A 12,985-nucleotide genomic window follows, 5' to 3' on the forward strand; every position below is an offset into this window, starting at 1 on the left:
CCAGGTATAAACATAATCAATATCATGTAATCTGGCAGCCGGAGTCACCTAACGTGACCTGTACGGCTACATCTAGAGCTCAAATCTCAATCTCAATATCTAAACCTGGCCACGAGTCGGAACCACCTAAAGTGGTCTGTACGACAGGCCTGGGTGTAACATATATATACGCTCTAGTGCTACGATCACGTGAAGGCTGTGCGAATAATCGCGGGTCACCTACGAGTCGGAACCACCTAATGTGGTCTGTACGACAGGCCTATGCACTTAACTTGGATCCAAGCTGAGCGTGTGGTGCGGGAGGTGAACATCACGTGAAAGACTGTGCCCTACTCTGGGCGGGAGCACTAACACCGGGGGTGCAGGTTATGAGCTCTCTAAGCATCTCTAACCACTACTGAAATATAAACGTGAATACACTTACCTGGCACTTACCTGCACGTCCACAACACCAATATGCATATATATGTATGCCACTACTAATGCGTGCAATGATGCATAAACGATAATAATAACATGCATGGCATAAGGCAAATAACCCTTTTTCAAATCAATTTCTGGGAATATAAATGTATATAGGTATATACGGAAAACAAAAGCCCACTCACTGGTATGTAGAAGGGTCGTAGCCCCCTGCCTCGCGTGTGCACGCTCGTCCTCGGGGTACGTGTCACCTAAATGCGAAACAACTATAAAAACGTTAACTTTAAAGCACATAACTAACTTCTCGTAATAACTTCTCATACATTGCTCAAAATGGACAAATGAATATACCCACGTGCTTTACACAACCTCAGGATCACAACCATAATTTTAAAATAATTTTCCTCCGCCGCACGCGCCCCCACGCGCCGGCTAAGGCACGGACCTACGCGCCCCCCACGCGCGGTCACGTGCCATGCACACTGACGGTGTCAACAGACGCCGTCAGGAATATTCCGTTAAAACCCCGGAATATTCCGTTAAAACTAACAGGTTCCGTTAACGGCGTCAGGAATATTCCGTCAGAATTGACGGAATATTCCGTCGCCTTCTTCATTCAATCGCCGGCGCCGGAAACTGGGAAAACCTGCAACTTGGGTTTTCTCGCTCATTTTTCCACCATTCTTCACGTTTCTTGCACCAAAATAAAGCCCTAAACTAGTAGAACACAACCATACACAATTTAAGGCCTAAAACTCACTAGATTATACCTGTGCAAATTCTCCAAAACCGGCCAACTTAGAACAGGACGATCCCGACGTCCAATTTTGTCCAACGAAGCACTCCGAGGCTCCTTGGGACCTCACCAACACAACTACAAGCTTCAAAAGTTCAAAAACTAACTAGATTAATCTTGCATGAACAGTGACTAAAACGGAGCTTGTAAAATCGACGTGAAAACGTCAAAGTCTTTACCTGAAATTGGTACCACTGGACTCCTCTCAGCTTCACGAACTTGATGGTGCACTTGGTTTCTTCGATCTGTTAAGGTTTGAGGGGTTTTGGGGTTTGTTCGTACGTTTTCAAAGAGGAAGAAAGGGAATGGGGCTCGGGGAACTCACAGAGAGAGAGAGAGACAGAGAGAGACAGTGAGAGTGAGACAGTGTGTGTGTGTGTGGCCCTAAGCTTGCCAACACCACACAAAACAACCAAAAATAATAATACGAAAACAAGCTAGGGGTAAAAGGGTCATTTCATATGCACGTTTCCGATATTTCCGGGACGGGATGTCACAGAAGTTCTCAATATTATAATTATTTTTTAATGTTTAATTTATTCTTTTATTGTTTAAAGTATTTTTAATGAATTTATTCTTGTTTAATTTATTTTTTAAAAATATTTTCTTTTTCTAATATTATTGGTCGTTGTTTAAATAATTAGTTATAAGGGTGAAATTGTCAATTTATTAGCCAAATTTTGACTAAAGGGGTTATACGTAAGTAAATTGAAACTTAAAAGATGTTAGTATAATGTTTCAAACATGAAAAGATTTTATAAAAACTCGATAAACCTCAACGGATGTTAATTTTATTAACCTAAATAAAGTTGCAAAACTGACGTGAAAATAGGGTAGGTGGACGTTCAGATAGATATACAGGCAACCAAATGCTTTTTCACAGCAAACACAACCGTGTGATTCAAATTCAAACAGACACAACTGTTTGATTTAATCTGAAATTTAAACTAATAATAAACTCCAGATTAAAAATTAAACTAATTGTTGGGGTGTTCATCAAAACTCAAAAGTTGACTTGAAGCGAAAAAGAGCTGTTGGCCCAACTCAAACCCACACACAACCTTTCCCCCGCCACCATCCGTTACAGTGGGCCAGCCTGTCCCGGATCACTTCCATTTAAACTCCGCTAATGATAATAGTTACCGTTCGCTACCTCACGCGCCGGTCACGTGACCCCCGATATTTTTGAATTCTTACTTGTCCGCCTTCTCTAAAACCCGCTTTAATTCAACCCCAATCGCCCGCTTTCAAAATTTCCTCTCTCTCTCTCTCTCTCTCTCTCTCTCCTCCCACCACACAACGCAAACGCATATTTCAAAAACCAAAAACGAACGAAATTGGAAGGCAGGAAGGAAGCAAATCCCACTTTTCGTCCACCTCCTTCAGGTAAGCTACCTCCCAGATCCGTTTTCATCTCCCCCTCCTCTTTTCTATTGCTGTCAATCTCAATTCGTATCGGATTTTTTTATCTTGTGTTGATTTTTGTTTGGTGATTTTTAATGCGGTGGTGTTTGATTTGATTGTGATTAGGGATTCGTTCTTCAATCTGGAGGCGTGGTGGAGGATTTAGGATTTTTTGATTTGGGATCGAGGGGTTTTCTCATTAGGTCGAGATGGATAGTTCGGAATGTGTTCGAGTGGCCGTCAATGTGAGGCCCTTGATTACCTCCGAGCTTCTGGTAGGCTGCACAGATTGCATTTCCGTTGTTCCCGGTGAACCCCAGGTAATTTCTTCTCAATTTTTTAGGTTAAACTTTTGGTTCTTGGTTTTTCGAATGTCAAATGTGTCTGATTTAGCTGCTTACTGTTGCTTTTATTTGATTTTTGAAGTGTAAGATTGTGTATATGTGTAATGCAATGCATGTTCAATTTTTCTTGATAACCGAAATATGAATGTGTTTGTAATGAATGATTTATGATTGGGATATGTGAACAGGTGCAAATTGGGACACATTCATTCACATATGATTATGTGTATGGTAGCTCCGGACTTCCTTCCAATGCGGTGTATGACGATTGTGTTGCTCCGCTTGTTGATGCCCTTTTCCATGGATACAATGCGACTGTACTTGCTTATGGACAGGTATAATGTTTATGAAAACTGTTGTTGGGTTTGTTTTACTTTATGTTTGAGCTAAAACAAAGTAGCCACATTGAATTCGTTTAATATTGCAGACGGGTTCCGGTAAGACATATACAATGGGGACTAACTATACTGGAGAAGGAAGTAATGGTGGAATAATACCCAAAGTGATGGAAAGTATATTTAAGAAAGTGGAGACAACGAAAGATAACACAGAGTTTTTGATCAGGGTATCATTTATTGAGGTATGAAGATTCCCATTAGTTCATTAATAGTAGGATGTTTAGCCAAAATGATTCCTAAGATTTGCATAACTCCTCACTTTGGTCCCTGAGAATTGAAATCAATAGAAGTAGTCCATGAGTTTGTCCACCAGCAATCGTTTTGGTCATTCCATGAAAAATTTCTATTAAATAAGGCTAAAATGACAAAAATACCCTTAATTATGTCAAATCATTTGGCTCAGGGCATTTTTGTCATTTTGATCCTTATTTAATATAATTTTTCATGGAATGACCAAAATAATTGATGGTGGACAAACTCAGGGACCACTTCTATTGATCTCAAATCTCAGGGACCATTTTGGCTAAAAAGCCTTAATAGTATTTCTCTTTAAATTATTAAGTTATATTTTGATGTTGAATGTGTATTATGGCAGATATTTAAGGAGGAAGTGTTTGATTTGCTTGACCCAAATTCATCATCACTCCACAAAAACGAAGGGGCAAAGCCTGTGCCAGCAAGGGTCCCTATACAAATTAGAGAAACAGTGAATGGAGGGATAACCCTTGCTGGTGTCACTGAGGCAGAGGTTAGAACAAAAGAAGAGATGGCATCATATCTCACTCGTGGATCATTATCTCGTGCTACTGGGAGCACCAATATGAACAGCCAGTCAAGGTGCGATGCCTGCGCTTTCTATTAGTTAGGATTAGATGGTTTTATACTAAGTAATATGTGTAATTTTTTTTTTTCTGAATAAAGATACTTTCTTTTCAGGGTGTTTTGAATTCTATATCTGTTAAGTTATGATTTGATTTTGTAGTACCATATTTATATTACAGTCTTAGTTGTTCTTACTTTAAGGCTGAATTCATACCGGATGAACTAACATATTATCCTTTATATTTTCTTCTTCTCACATTGCAGCCGTTCACATGCAATATTTACAATAACTATGGAGCAGAAGAGGATAGCTCACTCTGTGAATGGAGCAAATAATGATGATATTGGTGATGATATCTTATGCGCCAAACTCCATTTAGTGGATTTAGCAGGGTCTGAGCGGGCAAAACGGACAGGTGCTGACGGAATGCGGTTGAAAGAAGGTAATTACGATGTACTTTATATGGAATCTTTCTCATAGGGTTGTATGAAAATAACATTTTTATTTATAGCTTTAACTGCATTAGCCTTACGTCACTGTCCTCAAATAAATGAGATAAAAATTATCCTTTGATTGGTTTTTTCCCATTTAGTTTGAATTGGCTACTACTTACTCATATATTTTACCTTATATTAGGCATTCATATCAACAAGGGTTTACTTGCTCTTGGCAATGTGATAAGTGCCTTGGGAGATGAAAAGAAGCGGAAAGAAGGCGGCCATGTTCCATATCGTGATAGCAAATTAACACGTTTGTTACAGGCATGCAAATCATTTAAATTTCCTTTGAATTCTTTTGATACATGTTATGACAGCTTGCAAATTAGAGACATATTTTCTGTCTTCAATACGTTTATGTTCAGATGTATTTATCATCATGTTTACTTTAGATAAGGAGAAAAAAGTAGCAACGTAAAGAAGAATGTGCAGAATTTTAATTCCCTTTGACAACTTATACTGCCTTTTGAGGTTATAGATTGTCTTATAGGAAATGATATGTATATCATAATTTATTTAGCATTTGACTCCTGATCTCTTGAAGTGTTTATGTAGATAATTATATAATTTAATTTGATTTAAAAAAAAATATAATTGGTTATTTTCCAAATCGAAGTCCTTCACTCACTGTAAATAAATAAAAGGAAAGATGCCTTAGTTCTGTTTCTGACTAATCTTCGCAATGTGTATTTTTAGGATTCGCTCGGAGGAAATAGTAAGACAGTGATGATTGGTATGTTGATTTTTCTTGTTAGGGTAAAGTTCCATTTAAGATATGCATTTCAAATTATCCAATACTAATTTTGCTAAAATTATTGTCTTTACCTAGCTTGTGTTAGTCCAGCTGACACAAATGCTGAAGAGACGTTGAATACTTTGAAATATGCTAATCGTGCTCGCAACATCCAGAATAAGGCAGTTGTGAGTTTTTGTGCAATAATATGATTTTGTTAAGGTTTTTTGCTTTTTGTCTTCTACTGATCTTCTCTTTTGTTCTTGATTGTGTATAGGTCAATCGTGATCCCATGGCAGCTCAGTTGCAAACAATGAGAAGCCAGATTGAACAGTTACAGACTGAACTTTTATTTTATCGTGGTGATGCTAGTGCGCCATATGAGGAACTTCAGGTATATGATTGACAAGTGGCAATAACAATCGCTCTTTCTCAGTGAGAATATGTGTTTATTGCTTTCAGACTTTTCATTGACCTTTAACTTTTTTAGATCCTGAAGCACAAAGTATCGTTACTCGAAGCAAGCAATGTGGAATTGCGTCACGAGCTTCAAGAACGTCGAGTTTCATGCGAACATCTAAAGCAACGTGCTCTTGAGGCTCAGGTTTCTATAAATAGTTATAAAGTTATGTCATTGTTCAATCTCCTATGGGGTTTCACTAATATTCAATATTTTAGGTTGAAAAAGATAAACTGGCCATGATAATTGAATCAGCACGAAGTGGTAAACCTTGGGATGAGATTGACTCGAATTCAGTTCAGGTTGGTATATAGTGATTTTTTCGTTTTTTTAATTTTATCTTTCATTACTTGGTAGTATGCATTTGATTTTTTATTTTTGTATAGGCAATCGTTTTCTTTTTCATGTTGCACAATTTTTTTCTCTCTTCGATAATCAAGAATGTGAACTCAGACATGGCTTTTAAACTCTTTGCAGGATTATGACTTGCTAAAAGGTTATGTGTCAAAAATTCAGGAGTTAGAAGGGGAATTATTGTGCTTGAAAAACTCTAACAACTCAAAGCACAAGAGATTTGTTGACTGTGCTGAGTCAGATGATGACAGCTTTCGCTCTAAGAATATATTATTCCCCTCTATCAATGAATATTCATCTGATTATGATACTAAAGCTGGGGATATTTCAGGTAGAATTTTTTTTTTAATCTTTTGTCTTTTTATTTTTGGTTATTTGCTTCTATACTTGTTTGATTTGGTTGTACATTCTAACTTCATCTAACACCAAGCTTTGTTCATGAGTACTGTTTCATTTACAACTACTTGTCAGTTTTTCATTTTTTATTCGTATGTTTTTTTTTGTTCTCAGTGTATAAAGAAAAAAATTGTCTTCTTTGCTGGCATGTATTTCAAGCTGTGGATTGCTTGTGGGTTTGATTGATAAATAATTTTGGGTTCCTGTATTTGAAACTAGTAATGTCTATGTAAATGTGAGACAATTTATACCAAGTAAGAGGATTTTTGAGGATTCTATGGGGGAGGAAGCAAGGGGCTTGTGGGATAGAGTTTCATACATGGCATCATTGTGTGCTTCGATTTTCTTGATATCCCCTTGTTTCTCATTCATGCCAATTGTAAGCTTCTTTTAATGTTTCATGTTATATAGCTGTGTTGTATTGTTATATTTTTGTTATGTTTTAGCAGCTGGTAGGTTAGATGTTTTAGTGTTCTCTATACTTGTTCCATTGTTATTATCCTAATAAAATATTTATGTTTCCATATAATTTACTAGTTGACGAGATTGAAGATCATGAAAAGGAGCAAAAGGAGCAAGAGTTTTCTTCTCTTCAAGAAAAATTTGACAGGGAGCTCAAAGAATTGGACAAAGCTCTTGAACAGAAGGAGGTAAGGTTTCTTAACTTTTGATTAAAATCTTTGTTGCGCTATTTTAATTGGATAACTTCAATCCTATGAGATGTTAAAGCGATTTATTGTTGAGCTTCCATCCTTTCCCTTTGGATTACTTCTTTGAAATAGATTTTCGAGGATCCATAAAGTTGAAGAAACCTTTCACTAAATATTATTTTGAATGACATGCTAACTGTTGCCAACTGTTTTTTCTTAAAGAAGTCTATTTAACTTTCAAGAGTATTTCTTTACATCCTACTATTGTCTAAGTTATGCTTGTTTGTTTTCTATTGGTGTGGGTGTTTCATCATTTTGCTCTATTTTATTCTAATTTGGTTACTTTTGACTTGTTCAAGGCTGAAATGAAGCGGTTTACTACTTCTGATACCTCGGTTCTTAAACTACATTATGAGAAGAAAGTTCAGGAGTTAGAGCATGAAAAGAAAACACTGCAGGTTTGTTTTCTCTCTGCAATACTTGTGGTCTGTTCAAAGGTCTGGCTTATAAATTCTGCCTATTGGTTCTGCAGAAAGAGATTGAGGATTTGAGACACAATCTTTCAAATATATCATCTACTTCTGATGATGGTGCTCAAAAGTTGAAGGAAGATTATCTACACAAGTTGAATATCCTTGAAGGGCAGGTGAGTTCAAATGCCTTAACCTTTTGATGGAAATTTCATGTCTTGGGCGGCTGGGCTGAATTTTGCTTTGCAGGTTTCTGAGCTCAAAAAGAAACAAGATGCTCAAGCTCAACTCTTGAGACAAAAACAAAAAAGTGATGAGGCTGCGAAGCGACTTCAGGATGAAATACAGAGAATAAAGACTCAAAAGGTGCTATTTGCTAAGAACGTGCCTGTTGATGCAAAAAGATACTAGTAACGTTTTGTTTTCAATATTAAATGCAATTTTTATTTCTTAGGTTCAACTGCAACACAAGATCAAACAAGAGTCTGAGCAGTTTAGATTATGGAAAGCATCACAAGAAAAAGAAGTTCTTCAGGTATATAAAATTTTTAAATAGCTTGCATCTATCTGATTTCTGATGGTGTAAGCCAAATCATACTGGTCATATGCTTATCATGTGAATGATCTTGGAATCTGCAAGTGTGTCAGTGATGGTGCTTTGTAGAATACTGTTTCAAATCATGATATGGAAAACACATTTTATTTTATTTGATTTTCAAAGGCAACTGTGATCTAGAAATCACATTTTAGATAATTTTATAAATTATCTAAAGTTCATTTTATCTTTTGAAGTATTATTTATTCATTTTCATATATTTTGGGTTGGCAGAAATCTACCTTTTCTGATGAATAATATGAATTCTCCTTTTTCGGACCAAAAAAAAAAACATGTGTTCCTTTTTTGTGTTAACAATTATGAGATGCTATTTATAGCCTATAGTGTAGTTTACTGCATGACTATGATGTCTTCTCTTTTATCTTCACCATCTATTTTTGAAACTGGAGAGTTAACGAAATCTTCCTTTTCATTTTTTGCCAATTATCAGCTTAAGAAAGAGGGGAGGAGGAATGAGTATGAAATGCATAAACTATTAGCTTTGAATCAGAGGCAAAAAATGGTAAGAAAATGCTTGCTAGGATGTGCTTCCTTCATTTATAGAAAGATATTCACTCTTTTCTACACATAATGTCAGGTTTTGCAACGGAAGACAGAAGAAGCTTCTATGGCCACAAAAAGGCTAAAAGATCTTTTAGAATCGCGAAAGACTTCTTCACGTGAAACTTCTGGTCATGCAACATACCTTATTTGTTTCTATTTTCTGGTCATTATAATGTATTAACAATTTATTACAACTCTATGCAGGAGCTGGCAGTGGACATGGTCCTGGAGTTCAGGTACTTGTCACTCTATTAAGAATCTAATGAGAAAGAAGTCATTTATCAGAAGGATTTTTTTGTTTGCATGATATGGAGATGGATAATGTTGTAGATCTGCACATAAATTGATAGTGTCACATCATCTATGCCATATTGGACGAGGTCCATGTGTTTTATGTCACTTGATAATGAAACTTCAGCTTCAGTTGCTTTGAAATTTTTACTAAGCTATTTAGAGAAGAATTTTCCTGTGTTCTTATAATGTGGAAACTGCAAGGCTTGTGATAGGGTTAAAATTTGCTTTTCAGTCCATTTCACAGCTTGTAACTTCTTAGTATATCTGTTTTATGTACTGGTATGTATTTATCCTGTGTGTAATTTTTCTGCATACAGGCTTTGATGCAGGCAATTGAACATGAGCTTGAAGTCACAGTTCGGGTGCATGAAGTACGATCTGAGTATGAGCGTCAAATGGAGGAGTAAGTCTTTCCATTCTAGTAGACTACTTTATAAATTTACTTAGGTCTATGAGATTTTTAGAGTTGACTAACTTGAAAAAAATTCCATGCCTAATATTATGTTGAAATGTTGTATTTAGTTGTGCCAAGAATCATATCCAATGCTGGTTGTTTTTTCCCTTGAATTCTTTTGTACCTGTTTGTTAGATTGTGTAGAGATTCTATCTCAGTCACAATTGTGCAGAATCAGTTTCACTAAATCTTGGAATTTCAGGCGGGCTAGGATGGCCAAGGAGGTTGCAAAGCTAAAAGAAGAAGCAGAAATGTTAAAACGAACTAATTTCAGGTGAGCTTTTTTTGTAGATGAATATTCTGTTTGAACAAATTTTCTTTATTATTTGGTGCTAACTTGACATACATAACTCTCTTTTGAATTGTGCCAATTGTAGAGATTACCCCGAATCTATGTCTCCTGGTGCGAGAAATTCGAGGATTTATGCACTTGAAAACATGCTTGCTACTTCATCTAGCACCCTGGTTTCTATGGCATCACAATTATCAGAAGCAGAAGAGCGCGAGCGGGGTTTTACTGGGAGGGCACGCTGGAACCAAGTTCGGTCTCTTGCTGATGCAAAAAATGTGATGAATCATTTGTTCAATTTAGCTTCTTCCTCCAGGTAATAGGTTATACTCAGGTCAAAGATTTTCCCGGAATAGAAATATTTCTTCTAGTTTATGTCTGAAAGAAAAACCTCTAGTGTGGGCATGTCAGCGTAATTGATTTTAGCTTCAGTAGTTACTTTGGAATGCCGCTGAAAAAAGAAATGTTTCCTTGATTTTCAAGGTGCTTGTTGCGAGATAAAGAAGTTGCATACAGAGAGGGGGATTTGGAACTAAGAGATTTGAAGGAAAAAGTTGTAAGCTTGAGTCGTTTGCTTAGAAAATCAGAGATGCAGAGGTCTGAACTTGTTCATCAGGTAAAGTCTTAGATTAGATTATGTTGTTGCCAGTGTGAAACCATGATATTCTATCTTCCTGTCGTTATTCGACTGACTCCTGGCATTCATCCTTGAGTAGTTGTTTCCTTTCTTTCTAAATTCTTAAATTTTGTGGACAGATTTGCTTTTCTGAATTTTCTGAAATGTTTCTGATTTTTAGCTTTTAGAGTCTTCATTTTTCTTTTATATTTTAATCTGATTATTCTTTGCTTGCAACAGAATGCAGCCTTGAAGAAATTTGCCATGAACTGTTCCAAGGATGCGGACCTAAGCAATGGTGGACACAAGTATGATTTGCGCAAACTGGTAAGTGCGGGTGACATTCTCTTTTGCTTGATACTATGTTTTCTTTATTGTTTTTGTTTTAAACTACTTGTTGCTATTTCCTGATTACAATTGACTTATAATTGTTAATCTTTATATGACTGACGTGTTTTGTGAATCTAGGAAAACCGGGCATCGTTTATCTGGGAGGATATGGATACGTCTGATTCAGAAAAATCTGATGCGGAGGAGGATGGCGACTGGGTAATGTCAGGGAAACGACCATCTAAAAAGAGAAAGTCCAAAAGTGGAAGTTCAAGTGGGGGAGGATATAATGAGTCAGAAATTAAGAATGTTGGAGGCTTCAAATTAGATGCTTCAGGTGAGGGGATTGTGTCTGTGAAGAAAAGTGAATCAGGCGTGTGCTGCTCTTGCAGCAAAAGCTCCTCATGCAAAACTAGCAAATGCGAATGCCGGTCTTCCAGAGGCACTTGTGGGTCATCATGTGGCTGTACGGCTGCAAGGTGTTCAAATAGAGAATCAGCGTCACTTGTGGCGCAAGAATCTGCACACGCGGAGGTGTCTGAAGTGATTAGAAATGAGATAGGGACTGATGAAGAAGAGAAGAATCAGATTCTTGTTACTCATGGTGCAAGGTTGCTTCAGAATGCATTAGCTGATAACTCTAGCGAGACAACTGATGATGGTGAACCAAGAAGGAAGGCTCTTTCCGAAATTGGAAATACGTTGGTATACTTTAGTCTCGCCTGATAGACCTATTTAGAGGGATTGTCTTATCGAATTGCTTTTCACTCTTCCCTTATCATCTGTGCAAAGTCTTTAGGGGTTAGAATTTAATTATTTCACAAGTCTCAGACTTATTTTGGCTTACGTTTTGATGGTTTTATCAACTGAAGGTCAAATCCAACGCACCAAAGCCTAACCAGAGAAAGAAGTGGCGAAAATCCACAATTCAACTTGTTACAAATGCTCCGCCTCCCCCGCAGCCAGAAGTTGCTGAAGCACCTCGAAGGCCAGATAACAGAGGACATGAGGCAAGCATCCCTATGAAGCTACCAAGGGCCATGCGATCAGTTGCTGCATCAAACATTGGCAACCCATTTAGAGAAAGGAATGTTGAAAAACCTGAACAATCAGGCGCAAACAAGGAAGCTGGAATTCCTGCTGCACCAACAAGTCCTCTCCGGCAGAAGAGAACAACAGATGAGAAGGAAAACCACCTTTGAATTTGGTTTCCTCTTTCTCATTGGCATTGTCTTATACCAGAAGTTTGAAGCAGGGCGTCGTAGTGATGTAGGATTTGAGGTGGCCTATGAGGATTTATCGATCCGGAGCCCTGATTTGTGTTTGATTGTTGAAGATAGAAGAGATGTAGGTGGTTTGGCCTTTGTTGGCTCTGTTGCTTAGACGGTGTTGCTCGGGACTCAGGAGTGTTGATATTGTTAGTTTTCTATCCACCATTTTTAATGGCATTTTGTAGATACACTCAGAGAACACCAACGAAATTAACATGGTTTTCCATTAAATCAGGCACGGGACTGTGTAGAGTTCATATACGGCTGATTTGGATGTACTTTTAAAATGATTGAAAGTGTTTTTATTGAAAATGGTTTTGGTTTTCAAAAGGACTTTAAGTGTTCTTTGGAAGAAGCACTAGATAGATATGTATTTCATGTAGGAAGCACATTAAGTACTTTTTCTAGGATCTTCTTGGATTTTAAAAATTGGTTTAAAAAACATTTCCACAAAAAACATTTTTAGTCATTTTAAAAGCTTTTCTAAATAAGCTTATAATGTGGCACCCAAAATGCAATATTCAAATAATGGAAGTTTTTGTTACTCGGTATTACGATTTGATAGTATTTCTCTTCACTTGTGAGTGAGAGGTTTTAGATTCGAATTTTGTGGATAGCGAATTTGGTATCAAATTAGGTTGACTATTGTGTGGTTTAACTGAACTTTTTCTTTCATTTAGTGTAAAATATATCGTTGTACTAAAAAAAAAATAATGAAAGTTTTTTTAATGGTGTGAGCATCAAAATTGCAAGCGGGACAACATACTGCTCTACTCTAGACAATCATTCTCTACAACTCTTGCTTGTTTTACATTAATGTGGAA

The 12,985-nt window shown here is 36.9% G+C and overlaps 1 protein-coding gene across 1 annotated transcript; it reads left to right on the top strand.

The window, feature by feature from the left end:
- Window positions 1–2,508: 2,508 nt before the first annotated feature.
- LOC137737616 (kinesin-like protein KIN-4C) lies at window positions 2,509–12,489 on the top strand. Its single transcript, XM_068477155.1, has 28 exons — window positions 2,509–2,605; window positions 2,750–2,943; window positions 3,156–3,302; window positions 3,395–3,547; window positions 3,961–4,202; window positions 4,452–4,630; window positions 4,825–4,949; window positions 5,382–5,418; window positions 5,515–5,606; window positions 5,696–5,812; window positions 5,909–6,022; window positions 6,097–6,180; window positions 6,356–6,563; window positions 7,166–7,278; window positions 7,638–7,736; window positions 7,811–7,924; window positions 7,998–8,114; window positions 8,203–8,283; window positions 8,795–8,866; window positions 8,942–9,035; window positions 9,112–9,143; window positions 9,519–9,604; window positions 9,858–9,929; window positions 10,033–10,260; window positions 10,428–10,560; window positions 10,801–10,887; window positions 11,029–11,595; window positions 11,763–12,489. The coding sequence occupies exons 2-28, from the start codon at window positions 2,833–2,835 to the stop codon at window positions 12,090–12,092; spliced, it is 3,834 nt and encodes a 1,277-aa protein (XP_068333256.1). The 5' UTR covers window positions 2,509–2,605; window positions 2,750–2,832; the 3' UTR covers window positions 12,093–12,489.
- The last annotated feature ends 496 nt before the right edge of the window (window positions 12,490–12,985 follow it).

Source organism: Pyrus communis, chromosome 1 (genome assembly GCF_963583255.1).
Source record: "Pyrus communis chromosome 1, drPyrComm1.1, whole genome shotgun sequence".
NCBI classification, from domain to species: Eukaryota; Viridiplantae; Streptophyta; class Magnoliopsida; order Rosales; family Rosaceae; genus Pyrus; species Pyrus communis.